Genomic DNA, 17807 nt, shown 5'->3' with positions numbered 1-17807 from the left:
TGGGCTTGTGCCCCAGTAGTGATGTCCGTGGGCTCCAGTTGGAGCCCACGGACATCACTACTCCGGTACAAATTCCCCGTGGAGTTTATATAGCGTCTAGTGATTGAGCCGAGTATGTTTATTGACCCTGGACTTTTATCTTTTAGAGCTCCCGAGGACTTCACTTTTTAGATTGCATTTCTTTACATACACTTTATATATCCATATGTGTTTGTATCAATTTATTCCAGTGACACTTTACACACTGGCTTCATATCAGGAACAGGACTGGACGGAGAGAGGAAAAGGAGTAACTAGAAGGACACAAGGACATCATGATGGAGAACCGGCCGCCTCTCACATCACCGGGTAAGAGGAGACTTTCATTTCTTGAGTATTGAGGATCCCCCTAGATACACACATCCTCTCATATAAAGACATAGAGACAATGTATTCAGTCAGTGTGTGTGTTTCCTACAGATGTATCCAGGAACAGGAATACCCCAGAGAGATGTCCCCATCCTCTGTATTCCCGGGATTCCACACAGGGACATCAGGAGATCCCTCAGGCCCATCCTCTGTATTCCCGGGATTCCACACAGGAACATCAGGAGATCCCTCAGACCCGTCCTCTGTATTCCCAGGATTCCACACAGGAACATCAGGAGATCCCTCAGGTCCGTCCTCTGTATTCCCGGGATTCCACACAGGAACATCAGGAGATCCCTCAGGTCCGTCCTCTGTATTCCCGGGATTCCACACAGGAACATCAGGAGATCCCTCAGGAGGATCAGGTAGATGGAGCTGAAGTCTTACCAGAACTTTAGATTGAGTTGCTCTTGGTCAGTACATATCATATCATATATGTCTTTTTTGTGTTTCTAAGAAAGAACATCTGACAAATATAAAAGTTGGCCTTAAAGATGAAAAAGAGATGTCTATAATGGGTGATGAGTCATGTAAGGAGGAGGAACGTTCTCCAGAGATCAGCACAGGTGAGTAATCAACTCCAGACACGAGTCCCAGATTCTCCTTGTTTAGTCACTACAACAATCTCTTCTTCTCCCCCCTCCTCTGTCAGTAGACAGTAATGGGGGGACGGAATGTGTCTAGTGGGGGGGAGTCAGGAGCCATCAGCCTCTATTAGACTCCGGCACTACTCCTCACATCATGTCATTGTGTGTTACCAGCCAAGAGATGTGACCAGTCTCCCCCCCACACACTCTCTGGGGTCTCTCATACATCTCAGTACAGGGGGCTTCACTCTCCTCTCTATTCACAGACCCCGGAGACACTCAGAGAGACGTCAAAGCTGAGGAAGAAGGACATGTGAGGATCAAAGAGGAGGCAATGCCTACAGAGATCAGCACAGGTGAGGAATGAACACTCAGGTCAGAATGGAGTCCCAGATTCTCCTTACTCAAATGATACATTTCACTGTCTGGTTGGTTTTGTATATATTATCCCGTTGTGTTGTCTTTATGAGTTTAAGTGAACGGTAATGGACAGTGGAATGTCCCTTATGTGCCCTCCAAGGAGTCTTTGGGTCATTCTTTCCAGAGTCCATCATTTGTGACCACCTTTAGGACTTCCACAGAAGCATGTTTGGTTGGTGGTCACCATACACTTGCTCTTTGGTTATAACATAAGCTACGGTAAACTGCAAACTGGACCTCTCTGAAGGGTTTGCCTGTTGGTAATGGGAGCCGATAGAGAAGCGCCATGTATGGGAATGTCTGTGTGTGGACTTATAAAACCGTGGACAAGCTTTCTCTCCTGAACAGTACAGAATACAATACAATATCATGACGCTTATATTACTGTATGCGCATTTCTTAAAGGTGAACCCTATGACCAAAACCTGCCAGAGAGATGCCCCGGTCTTCTTTATTCTCAGGATACCAAAGAAGAACATCACCAGGTTCCTCAGGATGATCAGGTAGGTGCAAAGGAGGGTTTTATGACACTATAGGGCAGGGGTAGGCAAACTCTGACCCACCAGGTGCTGTGGAAATACAGAACCCTTTAGGTTTTGCAAGACTCTGACAGCCACAGGCATAACTCTCAAAGGCAGATGTAATACTGCATTATGGCCACTAAATGGAGTTGAGGAGCATAGGAAATGTAATACCACATTATGGCCACTAGCTGGAACTGAGGAGCATAGGAAATGTAATTCTACACTATGGCCACTAGCTGGTGCTAAGGAGCATATGCAATGTAATACTAAACTATGGCCAGTAGATGGAGCTGAGGAGCATAGGAGATGTAATACTACATCATGGCCACTAGATGGAGCTGAGGAGCATAGGAAATGTAATACTACATCATGGCCATTAGATGGAGCTGAGGAGCATTGGAAATGTAATACTAAACTAAGGCCAGTAGATGGAGCTGAGGAGCATAGGAAATGTAATACTACATCATGGCCATTAGATGGAGCTGAGGAGCATTGGAAATGTAATACTAAACTAAGGCCAGTAGATGGAGCTGAGGAGCATAGGAAATGTAATACTACATCATGGCCATTAGATGGAGCTGAGGAGCATTGGAAATGTAATACTAAACTAAGGCCAGTAGATGGAGCTGAGGAGCATAGGAAATGTAATACTACATCATGGCCATTAGATGGAGCTGAGGAGCATTGGAAATGTAATACTAAACTAAGGCCAGTAGATGGAGCTGAGGAGCATAGGAAATGTAATACTACATCATGGCCATTAGATGGAGCTGAGGAGCATTGGAAATGTAATACTAAACTAAGGCCAGTAGATGGAGCTGAGGAGCATAGGAAATGTAATACTACATTATGGCCACTAGATAGAGCTGAGAAGCATAGGAAATGTAATACTACATCATGGCCATTAGATGGAGCTGAGGAGCATTGGAAATGTAATACTAAACTAAGGCCAGTAGATGGAGCTGAGGAGCATAGGAAATGTAATACTATATTATGTGGCCAGTAGATGGAGCTGAGAAGCATAGGAAATGTAATACTACATTATGGATACTAGATGGAGCTCAGGAGCACAGGAATCGTAGATAAGTAGGAGGAGAACCACGAGAGAGCAGAGTCTTGTAGGCCAAGCGAGTGGATTTTTTTGAGGAGCAGCGGGTGGTCAACAGTGTCAAAAGCAGCAGAAAGGTCTAATAGTAAGAGTAAGGAGTAGTGGCCATTGTTTTTAACTGTTATTAGGTCATTGGTGAGTTTGAGAAGGGTGGTTTCAGTGGAGTGTTTGGGGCGAAAGCCGGACTGAAAGGGGTCCAAAAGGTTGTTATTAGCGAGGTGGCAACTCAGGCGGTTGTAGATAAGGCGTTCTAGTAGTTTAGAGGTGAATGGGAGTAAGGAGTTTAATACTTAATTTAGTAAGGAGTTTCATACTAAACTATGGCCAGTATAAGGAGCTGAGTAGCATAGATAATGTAATACTAAATTAGAGCCACTAGATGGAGCTGAGAAGCATAGGAAATTTAATACTACATTAGGGCCAGTAGATGGAGCTGAGGAGCATAGGAAATGTAATACTACATTATGGCCACTAGATGGAGCTGAGAAGCATAGGAAATGTAATACTAAACTATGGCCATTAGATGGAGCTGAGGAGCATATGAAATGTAATACCACATTATGGCCTGCAGATGGGGCTGAGGAGCAAATGTAAGAAATACTACATTTGCTCCTCAGCTCCATCTAGTGGCCATATTGCTGTATTACATTACATTTGACTTGTAGAAAAATACACTATGAATGCTTCCTCTCGCCTCCAATAGCACAGAGCGAACGTTCGCAGAGATTCGCAGGGTGAATGGCTCTGTTCATAAATAGATCCTTATGTGAGGCTCTCATTCTTCCTGGGGTGCCCTGGTCTTTGCAGTCCTTCTAGAGCATGTCCCAGCAACGTTTTACATCTAGTTCCTAAAGTGAGAACCCGCCTTCAGTACTCCCTGTGACATCATCACTAGGCTTGCAAAAGTCGTGCATTGGCAGCTGCTGGGAGTTCACTTCCTGTTGATGTAGGCATGCCCCTTCCCCCAGAACTACATCTTCCCAGAGCCCATTTCCCTACACATGCAGGTTCTTGGGAGTCAAGGCACATGGAGTGGGGCAGGGATAGGTGGCATTTTGCAGTTCAGGAAGGGACGACCCTGATGAAGTGAGTTATTTGTGTTATTCAGGATGAAAGTTTCATCAAAGTGGAAGTAAAAGAGGAAGCAGAAGATCCGGATGTGGCGGGTGATGAGCCGTGTAAGGAGGAGGAGCTCCCTCCAGAGATCAGCACAGGTGAGGAATAAACACTAAATCCAGAGAAGAGTCCCAGATTCTCCTTGTTCAGTCTCTACAACAATCTCTCCACGCCTGTTCTAAGACTAGAGTTCTTCTGCTGCACTACAGAGCACCTTCCCCGATGTTTTGGAGGTGTTCTGTAGTGCAGCTGGAGAAAACTCGGGCAGGGCTGACAACACTGCTTGGGTGCAGCAGAGGCAGATTTCTCTCCTTTAAGCAGGAAGTTAGGAGCTTCCCCTGCAGGATCACATGAGCTGATCCAGATGATCTACAAGGGTGGGCAACCTCGGCATTCCTACTATTGTGGACCACAAGTCCCATGAGGCATTGCAAGACGCCGAAGCCACAGGCATGACTCCCACATGATGGGATTTGTAGTTCCGGGGCCGCCTACCCCTGCATCCGTGTGTAGGAAGCTCTTGACATATATACTTGTCTATTTCCTGTAGATGGACGATATAGAAGGTACAATGTGGAGGAACATTCCGGAACCTCTATAGATGGTGAACTAGAAGACGGCGACATCTCCGCAGAATCTTCAGCCAAGAACCCCGTTACCCTAAATCTCCGCCCAACACCTCACAGTGCCGACCCGTCATGTGATCCCTCAACCTATAGCGAACGTGTCCCACCTCCCATTGTCCACCATATCAGAGGTAGAGGGAGCGAATGTTTTCCCCAGAGAGTGGACCTCACCTCTCACCAAAGAGGTCCTCAAAAGGAGAAGCCGTTCTCATGTTCCGAATGCGGGAAATGCTTCACCCTGAAACAGCAACTCGTCCGACACCAGAGAACTCACTCGGCCGAGAAGCCGTTTTCCTGTCCGGAGTGCGGGAAATGTTTCCCTGAAAAATGGATGCTGGCTAAACATCAAACGAATCACTCCGGGGAGAAGCCGTTCTCGTGTTCAGAATGCGGGAGATATTTCTCCACGAGGAGGAACCTTATTTCGCATCAGTTGACTCACACGGGAGAGAGGCCGTTTTCCTGTTCGGAATGCGGGAAATGTTTTTCCCAAAAGTCGACTCTGACCACCCATGAGAAGATCCACACGGGGGTGAAGCCGTATTCCTGCTCCGAATGCGGGAAATGCTTCTCCCACAAGTCTTCTCTCCTCGGACACGAGAAGGTCCACACCGGCGAGAAGCCGTTTTCCTGCACGGAATGCGGGAGATGTTTTTCCCTCAAATCAAACCTCATCACGCACGAAAAAGTCCACACGGGGGTGAAGCCGTATTCGTGCTCGGAATGCGGGAAATGTTTCACCCACAAATCGTCGCTGGTGAAGCACGAAAAAGTGCACACGGGAGAGAAGCCGTTCTCGTGCTCGGAATGTGGGAAAGGTTTCAGTGACAGGACCCACCTTATTTTTCACCAGAGGAGTCACACGGGGGAGAAGCCTTTTTCCTGTACTGAGTGTGGGAAATGTTTTGCCCGGAAATCGGTTCTTATGGAACACGAAAGGGTGCACAGAGGGGAGAAGTCGTAGTTTTAATTTGCGTCTGATGTGTTTTCTTTCTAGGATTACGATTCACGAAGCTGATTTTGAACTTTTGATGGATGTTTTTGTATTTCTTGGGTCGGTTCTTTGAAACAATATATGGTCCTGTGTGATTTTTTATACTTGTGTTGGTATCATTATTGCTTTTACTCCGAACACGCATTCTTCCGGTTAGACATCTCTGCCCATAACATAAGGTATTGGGGGAGGGGAGGAGAGTGTCCCAAGAAAGGTCAGTAGACTTTGTGTTCTTCGTCAGTTCAAAAACGTTTTATGTGGTGAACATGGGATAAGAGACTCGATCCCGATGCATTTCCCGGCTCTACATCTGGCCGGTTCTTCAGGAGGGTGCAGGCGTACTCTGTAGGAAGAGTGTTGGAGGTTCCCGGAGTCTAAACCGCTAACACTACCAAGTGGGGAGCCGCGAAACGCGTTGAAACGGTGCTTCTAAACCCAAGTTTTTAGATTGCCGAAGCACACATGGTCTATTGACCTTCTTCAGGCCCTTCTGCTATCTTCCATCCATGAACTCTTTCGGGGCTCTCTCCTCCCTTCTCCAGATGACATTGTGTCCCCTAAGCTACTGACTATCCGAACGACACCCCAATGATTATGGAGTTCAACCCTCTGTACGGGGACAGGTTGTACTCCCAGCAAGCCTACTAGCCTCTGGTTGCTAGATATCCCTAAAAACGCCTCCTGATCCCGCCCACGTGAGTATTGTTTTCAAAAATTCAATCTCTCACCAAACATTACTCTAATCCCGGAGTTGGTACTACTACCCCTAGTTGGATCTCTCCTGGGGCTTCTGTCCTCACTTTTTTCCGAGTGTCTCGTTCTTCCCAAACATGATGTCTTGCTTCCTGAATGGAGGGGTGCAATGCGTTGGCCTGACATAAAAGGCAATGCAAGGTAGGCCACCATTTCCGAGGACTTGTGTTCTCCACTTCACCTTCTCAGGTGGCCATGTTCCTCCAAAACGTTCACATTGGCACTATGGTGGTTGTTAGGGAATGTGTCGGGTACATAGGTGACGGTGTCCCTAACAACCAGTGACACAGAGAGTCCGGTAATGGATTTGTGGGCTTGCCCCTTAAAAGCTATACCAGGCTTTAAGGGCCCGGTACTAAATGTAGGGGAACCCCTTATTTTTTATTCTTCTACCCCGATGTTTTCAATTGGTTTAGGCCCAATGGTATAACTGGTGTCGGTGGTTTAGGCCCAATGGTATAACTGGTGTCGGTGGTTTAGGCCCAATGATATAACTGGTGTCGGTGGGTTAGGCCCAATGGTATAACTGGTGTCAGTGGTTTAGGCCCAATGGTATAACTGGTGTCAATGGTATAACTGGTGTCGGTGGGTTTGGCCCAATGGTATAACTGGTGTCGGTGGTTTAGGCCCAATGGTATAACTGGTGTCAGTGGTTTAGGCCCAATGGTATAACTGGTGTCAATGGTATAACTGGTGTCAGTGGGTTAGGCCCAATGGTATAACTGGTGTCCAAATGGTTTAGGTCCTTTGGGTCTAACCACTGACACCAGTTATATCAATGGGGTAACTGGTGTCAATGGTTTAGGCCCTCTGACAGTTTTTTGCTTTATGTGTACCCATTTGGGTATTTTTTCCTCATTTCCTGTACCCACTGGAGAGGTTTCCCCTCACTTCCTGTTCTGGTAGTAAATTATCATCCATATTACATGTTCTGGACACACAATTGACTGATTTATAGAATCTTCATATTCCCTTAATCATGACAAGTCTGGGTAAGGGGAGGAGCTTTGAGGTGTTTGCCATAGCAACCAATCAGACATTTCTCCTTATCTCACAAGTGGCAGGACAATGCCAGCTGCAATCTGATTGGCTGCCTCAAATAGCAAACAAAACAGAGGAAGAATAGCACTGAAAGTGTTTTTTTTATGGTTAGACTGTTACATCGCTTCTCACAGAGAAGCGTGCTGTGGAGCCACCACTAGAGGGCGACCGTCTGCCGTGTGAGAGAAGGCAGTGTCCTCGGTGTAGAAAGGACGGCTGCCATTTTATTGTAGCCCAGTTCAGAGTTTTTTTTAATTATTCATGTTTGCTGGTTATAATAGAGAGTTTTACAACTGAATTGCCAAATATCGTTTACTGCTGATAGGAAGTCTTGTTGTTTTAAAAAAAAATATATTGTTTTTAAAAAAAAAAAATGGTTTCATAAACTGTACCAAAGAAGCGGCCATTTTCTTGTAGCCCAAACATGGAGGTATGCATTTTCAATGGCTGGAGAAACTTCCTAGTGGGAGTTTGAAGGTGGAGAGTGTGTGTCCAGTGAGAAGGAGGTAATGATGTCTTCTTATTATGAGAGAAGGGGGTCCCAGCACTCTCTGTGGACTGGATGGGGGGGACATGTCATCTCAGCAAATCATCATCTTCCTGCACATCTAATGCTCTGATGTGCAGAGCATTAGATGGTGAGCTCTGATGGCGCTGGGGGCGTATTCTCTGCATAATTTGCAACCCGCGTCTTATGGAAATATCTTTATTGCGGAAATGGTTGCGGCTCCTGCAGGTTTTTAGTAGAAAGGTGTCTGGTGGTCCCGGGCACTCCCTGAGAACGGTGATTGCAGCCTGTCCTGTCTTCTTTCTTTATTATCTCTTTGAGCTTTTGTTCTTTATAGAGATTGTTGTTACTGATTAAATGTTTATATGTAATTTTACTGATTTATTGCAGTGACAACTTTACAAACCGCCAATATAGGTCAGTGAAAGTATATAGAAGGACACAAGTCATGATGGAGAACCGGCCGCCCCTCACATCACCGGGTAAGAGGAGACTTTCATTTCTTGAGTATTGAGGATCCCCCTAGATACACACATCCTCTGATATAAAGACATAGAAACAATGTATTCAGTCAGTGTGTGTGTTTCCTACAGATGGATCCAGGAACAGAAATACCCCAGAGAGATGTCCCCGTCCTCTGTATTCCCGGGATTCCACACAGGAACATCAGGAGATCCCTCAGACCCGTCCTCTGTATTCCCGGGATTCCACACAGGAACATCAGGAGATCCCTCAGACCCGTCCTCTGTATTCCCGGGATTCCACACAGGAACATCAGGAGATCCCTCAGACCCGTCCTCTGTATTCCCGGGATTCCACACAGGAACATCAGGAGATCCCTCATGATGACCAGGTAGATGTAACACAATGGCTTCACAATACTAATTGTACAATGGCTTAGTTCATAAATAATATTTGTATTGTTTTGGATTTGTAAGAATGAAAATCTGATTATCATTAAAGTTGAAGTGAAGGAGGAAGATGAGACGTATGTGAGGGGTGATGAGCTGTGTAAGGAGGAGGAACATTCTCCAGAGATCAGCACAGGTGAGGAATAAACACTAAATCCAGAAAAGAGTCCCAGATTCTCCTTGTTCAGTCACTACAACAATCTCTTCTTCTCCCCCCTCCTCTGTCAGTAGACAGTAATGGGGGGACAGCATGTGTCTAGTGGGGGGAGTCATGAGCCATCAGCCTCTATTAGACTCCGCCTCTCCTCCTCACATCATGTCATTGTGTGTTACCAGCCAAGAGACGTGACCAGTCTCCCCCCCACACACACTCTCTGGGGTCTCTCATACATCTCAGTACAGGGGGCTTCACTCTCATCTTTATTCACAGATCCCGGAGACACTCGGGGAGAGGTCAAAGCTGAGAAGGAGGAAGAAGCACATGTGAGGATCAAAGAGGAGGAAGTTCCTCTGGAGATCAGTAGTGGTGAGTAAGAGACAGATGATACATTTCATTGTCTGGTCGGTGCTGTTCCTTTGTTCTGAGTTATTGATTCACTACCATCTGGTCCATGTTGGCACTAGCTGGCCCTAAATAGGCAAAACTTCTAAGTTTTGGATCCTCAGTCCCTATTTTTTTGTACATGTGGACAGAGCACCGAGATCACCATTTTGATTTACTAGATATGAGTAGCATGCCTAGCACCCTCTGATCTTTTCGAAGTGATTGTGAAGCAAAATTCCAACATTATGGATGCTTCTAACCCATTGAACAATATCCATGTGATCTCTTGGAGGTCATTGAAGTCCTTGATACTCCTTGGCCTCGAGTGTGGAGAGTAGAACATAGGCGGGGCAAAGTGAATCATTTGGCTTGGTGTTCCTAAACTGCTGTGGGGTAGACTAGGGGTGGACAATGGAATTCAGGAGCCAGTCTGTCCAATCCAGGAGCCAGCAGCATTTTTTTAGTAGCCGGCTCCAATGACAAGAACCAGAGAAATCCTCAGAAGTTAGGCGATAGCTTAATACCACCAAAAGAAAGCTCTATCTGTCCCCAAAAAAGGGTATAAAATTAATTTCAGTACAGCGCTGCATGACGGAATAAATGTCAGTTAAAGTACCGCAGCGCTGAATACTGAAAAATGGCCTGGATGGGAAGGGGGTTTAACACCGCGGATGTCAACTGGTTAAGGAGCGTCGGCTACTTGGCTCCTGGGGTTCCTCCAGCCGTGGCGTAGAACACAGTTGGAGCTTCAAAACCATCCCTGCCCGACTGCTTGATCATTGTTAATGCTCTGAACCTTCAAATGCTAGCGCTACATGAGATGGGGCTTAGGAGATCAGTTGAGCAATGGCTTGATGTTCCCAAAATATGGGAGTCCGAGGGTAGACCACACATGGAGCTTCGAATTGTATCTACGCAACTGTCCTTGTGTGATTGCCTGATCAAGGTTACTGCCCTGAACTCTCTAATGCTAGATCTATATGGGGTAGGGGAGTGTTTAGTAGTTCAGTCATGTGATGGCTTGGTCTTCCTAAAATGGGTAGACCACAGATGACGCTTCAAAGCCAAACCATTGCATGGTCATTGTTACTTCACCGTACCTTCTTCTGCTAGAACCACATGGGGCGGGAGGGTTAGTAACTCAGTCACGTGAAGGTTTGAAGGTCCTGAAAAGTTCAGAGAGGAGACCATAGCTGGAGTTTCAAAACCAAACCCACCGTTGACTTTGTGTGCCTGGTCTGGACTCTTCTAAGGCTGAAGGCACATGGTCAGTTTTTGTAGATCAATCACACTATTAAAATCAGTAGAGATGAATCAATAAAAATAGCTGAGGGTCATCGAGCAAAGGAAACCAAGAGGAGTAAAATGCACGAGTATCATGGCGAGACAATCAATGGGAACGCTCAACAACCATGTCAGGTGAATCAGTGCTACTTGTGAAGCTTACACCAAGAAAGTCATTTGTTCCATCGCTTAGCCATCAAGTAATCGGCGTGATTGCCGGGTGTTCCTTCACAATGTGAGTGTATGTATTGTTGTATAGTAATCAATACCGTTCTATCATTGCACTCATGTAACTATGTCAATTTCTTGAAGGTGCATCCAGTAACAGAAATACCCCAGAGAGATGTCCCCGGGATTCCACACAGGAACATCAGGAGATCCCTCAGACTCGTCCTCTGTATTCCCGGGATTCCACACAGGAACATCAGGAGATCCCTCAGGCCCGTCCTCTGTATTCCCGGGACTCCACACAGGAACATCAGGAGATCCCTCAGGCACGTCCTCTGTATTCCCGGGATTCCACACAGGAACATCAGGAGATCCCTCAGGATGATCAGGTAGATGGGACAGAAGGTTTGAAACCACCCAATTGTACAAGAACAGGTGTACTTTAGCACATCCCTGGGAACATGGAGCTGGCTTTCCGGCCAATCAGGAATCCATGGGGTGGTAATGACATGCCCCCTGGCTTCCTGATTGGCTGGGAAACCGGCTCCATGCTCCCTCGTCACTCGGTGTAATCACTCGCAGTCCAGCTTGCTGATTGGTCGAGAAGCTGGCCAATCAGGAAGCTAGGCTTCAAGTCATAACTCCCCCGGCTTCCTATTGGCCAGAAGGGGACTCCATGTTTCCTCGTCACCTGGTGATGATGGAGCATTGAGCCAGCTTCATGGCCAATCAGGAAGCCGGACAGTGTGTAATGACTCGCCGGCCAGCTTCCTGATTGGTCAAGAAGCTGGCCAATCAGGAAGCCGGGCGGCAAGAAAGTCGGCTCCATGCTTCCTCGTCACCTGGGGAAGATGGAGCATGGAGACATCTTCCCGGGGTCATTACACCCCCCCCCGGCTTCCTTAATGGGACTTCTGGTATCAACGACTACCGAAAAAAATATCGGTACTTGGCGCATCCCTAATTATAACCCAACCACCCCTCCTCACCCAGGGGCCTACTTACCTTGTTCCTATGACGTTTACAGCCTATGTGCAGACATCTTGTCCAATGCTGCCCGCACAGGAACTTCCCATATACTTGAATAGCCTGTACCGGGACAGCTGGGGTAAAGCTGCCCATACACCAGTAGAATTCCGTCCACACATTGTGTCTCCATTCATCTGATTCTCTAACCCAGGTTTGGGCAACCTCAGCACTCCAGCTGCGGTGAAACTACAAATTACATCATGCTTCTGCTTTTGGAGTGCTCCCTGCAGCGAGTCATGGGACTCGTAGTTCTACAACAGGTGGGGTGCCGAGTTTGCCGACTCCTGGTCCCACGCCTGGTGGGGTCTACTTGACGTTCATTGGGCAATCTGCCAGTGCATGGATGGCTTTAGCCTGGTGAAATGAAGCTGGCCATGGCATTGCTGTTCCCACCTTTTTGTATACGGCCGACCACTCACCTCCACCACCTCCATCTTTGAACACGTAGGTCTTAGAGGTTGATGCGGCATGCAAGACCAAGTCTGAACTACGACCCCCTGCTTCAGTATTTGGATCATTTTGTGTTTATTCAGGAGGAAAATGTCATCAAGGTGGAAGTAAAAGATGAAGAAGAGCCGTCTGTGAGGGGGGAGGAGCCATGTAAGGAGGAGGAAATCCTTCCGGAGATCAGCACAGGTGAGGAAGAAGCTGCAGTGCTCATGTGCTAACAAAGGACATTTTGATAGGAGGAGGGAGCATGGTGATAAGAAATATGATATAGTCAGTCTGCTGCTTCTCTTTTATCCGTCCAATCACAGGCCTGGAAGTGATACTGAACTGCAGCAGAGAAAAATTAGGTCTCCTGTAGCAGACAGTCAGAAGGCCCAAACTGTCACATGACTGGAGGAGTGATGTCCCCTCTCCCCTAGGTCACCTCTCTCCTAGATCACCTCTCCCCTAGGTGTCCCCTCTCCCCAAGATCACCTCTCCCCTAGATCACCTCTCCCCTAGGTGTCACCTCTCCCCTATGTGTCACCTCTCCCCTATGTGTCACCTCTCCCCCAGGTCACCTCTCCCCCAGGTCACCTCTCCCCTAGGTGTCACCTCTCCCCTAGGTCACCTCTCCCCCAGGTCACCTCTCCCCTAGGTGTCACCTCTCCCCTAGGTCACCTCTCCCCCAGGTCACCTCTCCCCTAGGTGTCACCTCTCCCCTAGGTCACCTCTCCCCCAGGTCACCTCTCCCCTAGGTGTCACCTCTCCCCTAGGTCACCTCTCCCCCAGGTCACCTCTCCCCTAGGTGTCACCTCTCCCCTAGGTCACCTCTCCCCCAGGTCACCTCTCCCCTAGGTGTCACCTCTCCCCTAGGTCACCTCTCCCCCAGGTCACCTCTCCCCTAGGTGTCACCTCTCCCCTAGGTCACCTCTCCCCCAGGTCACCTCTCCCCTAGGTGTCACCTCTCCCCTAGGTCACCTCTCCCCCAGGTCACCTCTCCCCTAGGTGTCACCTCTCCCCTAGGTCACCTCTCCCCCAGGTCACCTCTCCCCTAGGTGTCACCTCTCCCCTAGGTCACCTCTCCCCCAGGTCACCTCTCCCCTAGGTGTCACCTCTCCCCTAGGTCACCTCTCCCCCAGGTCACCTCTCCCCTAGGTGTCACCTCTCCCCTAGGTCACCTCTCCCCCAGGTCACCTCTCCCCTAGGTGTCACCTCTCCCCTAGGTCACCTCTCCCCCAGGTCACCTCTCCCCTAGGTGTCACCTCTCCCCTAGGTCACCTCTCCCCCAGGTCACCTCTCCCCTAGGTGTCACCTCTCCCCTAGGTCACCTACACTAGTTATTTCAGGTCAGCTGTGGAGGAGCAAGAAGCAGCAGGGGAACACTGGTGAGATGAGCATAGGGGAGTGAGGGGCACGCTATTACTTTACTCTGCATGGTCAAGGTGATTTACCTTTTGAAACTCGGCTCAGAAGGATAGGGAGGACATCTTTGGGAAGCTGGCTTGTGGATCTTGAGGTAGCCATATGCAGATTCCACTAACATTCTCATAAAATAGTTGTTGGTGGAATACAGGAAGGCACATGTTGAACAGAAGGGGCATCAGGTAATGGACCTTCACATTCATAAAGTACCCTCTATGGGCAACATGTTTGTTGTCACCTGACCATCGCCCCTGCAGGATGGCTAAAAGCGCTTGGACAGCCCTCTGAATTATTGAGTTCCGATGTCTCCAGTGAAGGTCCTGTCCATGCTACATCATACGAAGACATTGTAGACAATCCCATGCTTGTGGTGACAGTTTGGTGAAGGCACTTTTCTGTTCCACCATGGCTGTGCCCCTGAGTACAATTCCAGGTCCATTAAGACATGGTTTGATCAGTTTGGTGTGGAGGAACTCAAGGGGCCTGCACCGAGCCGTGATCTCACCCTACGGTACACCTTTGGGATGATTTGTAAACGGCAAGGGAATGAAGGAAAGGTAAGTATATATTACTGGATATGGGGAGATTAAAGAAAACTTGTTGCCTTGAATGGGCAAAAAAAGTGATGTGGTTCAGTGGTGTAACAACCGCCATAGCGGTCCACATGGTCGCTGTGGGGCCTGGGCAGAGAGGGACCCGGTCAGGAGGCCGGGGCTCAGCAGGCGTGGAGGAGGAAGCTGGGGGCCTTGTAGCGGCGTCGGATGTGAAGGAGGGAGCTAGGGCACAGCGGCTGTGGAGGAGGAGGCCGTGGCAGAGGATCATGAGGCCGGGGCCGGGCATCGGGGGAGGAGTAGAAGTCCAGGGCACAGCAGCGGGCGGCTGACAGGTAAGAGCAGCGCAATATGCAGGCAAAGGGACCCCGACCAACCCATCAGAGACCCTGCAGAGCCCATCATAGAGGATCTCAGGTGGGGTCTGCAGGGTCTCAATTGGGCTGTTTGGGGTCTCAGGTGGGCTATGCAGGATCTCTGGTATGTGCAGGGTCTCAAATAGGCTCTGTGGGGGTCTCAGGTGGGCTCTGCGGGGTCACTCTCAGTTGGGCTGTGCAGGAACTTAGGTGGGTGCTGTGCGGGGTCTCCGGTATATGCAGGGACTCAGGTGGGCTGTGCAGTGTCTCTGGTATGTGCAGGGTATCAGATGGGCTCTGCGGGTTCTATGGTGGACTCTGCAGCAGTGAGCGGCGGAGTGATCTCTTCTTCGGCTCCAGCATCAGAGCCACCAAGAGCAGGGCTGAATAGACGGAAACGCCGCAGGCATGGTGATTTGTTCTGGAGGTAGGTACTTTGTTTGGTAGGGGAGGGCCCCATACAAAATTTTGCTATGGGGCCCTCTGATTTCTAGTGACGCCCCTGATGCAGTTTATGATTATGATCCTCATACCTCAGGAACCATGGTAACTGTGATGTTAGAACCATTTGATGGTGGCTCCGCCTCCTATATTTTGGTGCACCATATCCTCATTTTGCTGGGACTATGTGATATTAGGAATTTTTAGGTTCAAGTTTTGCGTCAGGTTAGGTTTAATTTTAATGGCCCAGCCAGGTCCGGACCAATCCCAGGAGCCGGGTATCCAATCCTCCACAATGTCAGCTGGCATCTAACCTTTAAGGGTTTCTCTAGTTGTAGTCAATGGAGCTGGCCACTAAATATAATCTTGGTGGCCCCTGGACTGGGCAGACTGGCTCCTGAGTTTCATAGTCATGTGCCCACCTCTTGGCTGACTGTACCCCATTGTATACATTGTACTCAGAGAACTATATTTAGCCATTTCAACATTTGAGATTGAAGTCCTTGAACCATTCTTATTCCCCTCAGACGGCCGATACAGGAGGTATGGTGTGAAGGAACATCCCGCTTCGTTTTCAAATGTTGACACAGAAGATGATGACGGCCCAGCAGAATCTCCCGAAGGCAACCCCGTGGCCCCCAGCTCGCATCTGGTACTTCACAGTGCAGCTTGTGAGGACCTTGAAAATTTCCTGTGTTCTGAGCCTGGTGACTCTTTTGACCAGAGGATGGACCTCGCCTCGCCACAGAGAGGCCACCAAAAGGAGAAGCCCTATCCGTGTTCTGAATGTGGCAAAAGCTTTTCTCAGAAGCAACAACTGGTCAGACATCAGAGAACTCACTCGGCGGAGCAGCCGTTTTCCTGTTCGCAGTGTGGGAAATGTTTCACCGAAAAATGGATGCTGGCTAAACACAGGAATACTCACTCTGGGGAGAAGCCGTTCTCCTGCTCGGAATGCGGGCGATGTTTTTCCCACAGAAGGAATCTCATCTCGCATCAGATGACTCACACGGGAGAGAGGCCGTTTTCCTGTTCGGAATGCGGGAAATGTTTTTCCCAAAAGTCGACTCTGACCACCCATGAGAAGATCCACACGGGGGTGAAGCCGTATTCCTGCTCCGAATGCGGGAAATCCTTTTCTCATAAGTCTTCTCTTATCGGGCATGAAAAGGTCCACACGGGAGAGAAGCCGTTTTCCTGCACGGAATGCGGGAAGTGTTTTTCCCTCAAATCAAACCTCATCGCACACGAAAAAGTCCACACGGGGGAGAGGCCGTATTCATGTGCCGAGTGCGGGAGAAGCTTCTCCATGAAATCCAACCTTCTCAAACATGAAAAGGTTCACACGGGGGAGAAGCCGTGCTCCTGCCCGGAATGCGGCAAAGGCTTCAGCGATAGAACCCACCTTATGTTACATCAGAGGACTCACACGGGCGAGAAGCCCTTCTCGTGTAACGACTGCGGGAAATGTTTCTCCCGGAAATCAAATCTTCTCGAACATGAAAAAGTTCACAGAGGGGAGAAGCCGTTTTCATGTGAATGCGGGAAACGGTTCTCGAAGAAGTCCTCGTTTATGTCGCATCTTAGTTCCCACAGGCAAGAACTTCCTGCGTCGGGAGATGGGAGCTGAATGTGGGTAGGGGCACTCATCTATGAACCTTTGTGTGTGAATCTTGGGTGAAAGTTGTGAGTCTTAAGTGAAAACGTGGATGAAGAGAGCCCAGAGTGTATTGAGCTTGGACTTGGCCCACACTCACCACCAATGCTGTTGGAAAGTCCACCTTTGAATTAAAATGTACTCTGTTTTCTCTGATCTACTCGCTGGCATCTTTACCGAGTTCATACCCAACTTACCAAAACCTCAAACCAACAAACCGCCATCAGACGTGAGCCTGCGTTCCATCTCAGCCCATTAGAACATGTCCATCACTCCGGGACATCAACGCTTTCCAACCAAAGGTTCACTCCATCCAGGCTAAGGAGCAGGTCCAGAGCTGCTCTACTCAATCACCTCGTATTCTTTAACCACGCCTGGGACTCCATTAATCTTGCCTGGAACTTCATTAACCACGCCTCCCTTAATCTTGCCTGGAACTTCATTAACCACGCCTGGGACTCCATTAATCTTGCCTGGAACTTCATTAACCACGCCTGGGACTCCATTAACCACACCTGGCACTCCATTAACCACGCCTGGGACTCCATTAATCATGCCTGGGACTCCATTAACCACACCTTCATTAACCATGCCTGGCCCTCCATTAACCGCACCTGGAACTCCATTAACCACGCCTTCATTAACCACGCCTGGAACTCCATTAATCGTGCCTGGAACTCCATTAATCGTGCCTGGAACTCCATCAGTCACACCTGGGAATCCCCTATATAGATTGTTACTTACCTGCTCTGCATTCAGTGTCCTGTTACAATATGGTGCCCCAACAGCAACTGATATCTGTATTTTTCCTTTATCCGTGACCCGAGCACAGGCCGTATACAGGTCATCTTTGTTAACGTCAATAAAAAGTAAAATAAATTGTCTTTGTCTAGTTGGGCTTGTTCCAGGAGAATATCTGCACCGATC

The 17807-nt window shown here is 48.5% G+C and overlaps 1 protein-coding gene across 1 annotated transcript in view; it reads left to right on the top strand.

The window, feature by feature from the left end:
• The window catches only part of LOC108798195, a 69921-nt gene that overhangs the window by 24476 nt on the left and 27638 nt on the right, over positions 1-17807 (top strand). Inside the window, 3 exon segments of the mRNA XM_018569922.1 lie at positions 4986-5708; positions 9583-9603; positions 15972-16809. Of these exon segments, the coding sequence (XP_018425424.1) occupies positions 4986-5708; positions 9583-9603; positions 15972-16809 (1582 nt within the window).

This window comes from Nanorana parkeri, unplaced genomic scaffold, assembly GCF_000935625.1.
Source record: "Nanorana parkeri isolate BGI_ZX_2015 unplaced genomic scaffold, ASM93562v1 scaffold1426, whole genome shotgun sequence".
NCBI classification, from domain to species: Eukaryota; Metazoa; Chordata; class Amphibia; order Anura; family Dicroglossidae; genus Nanorana; species Nanorana parkeri.
Note: the sequence above shows the minus strand (reverse complement) of the source record. Positions and strands in the feature narration are given on the sequence as shown.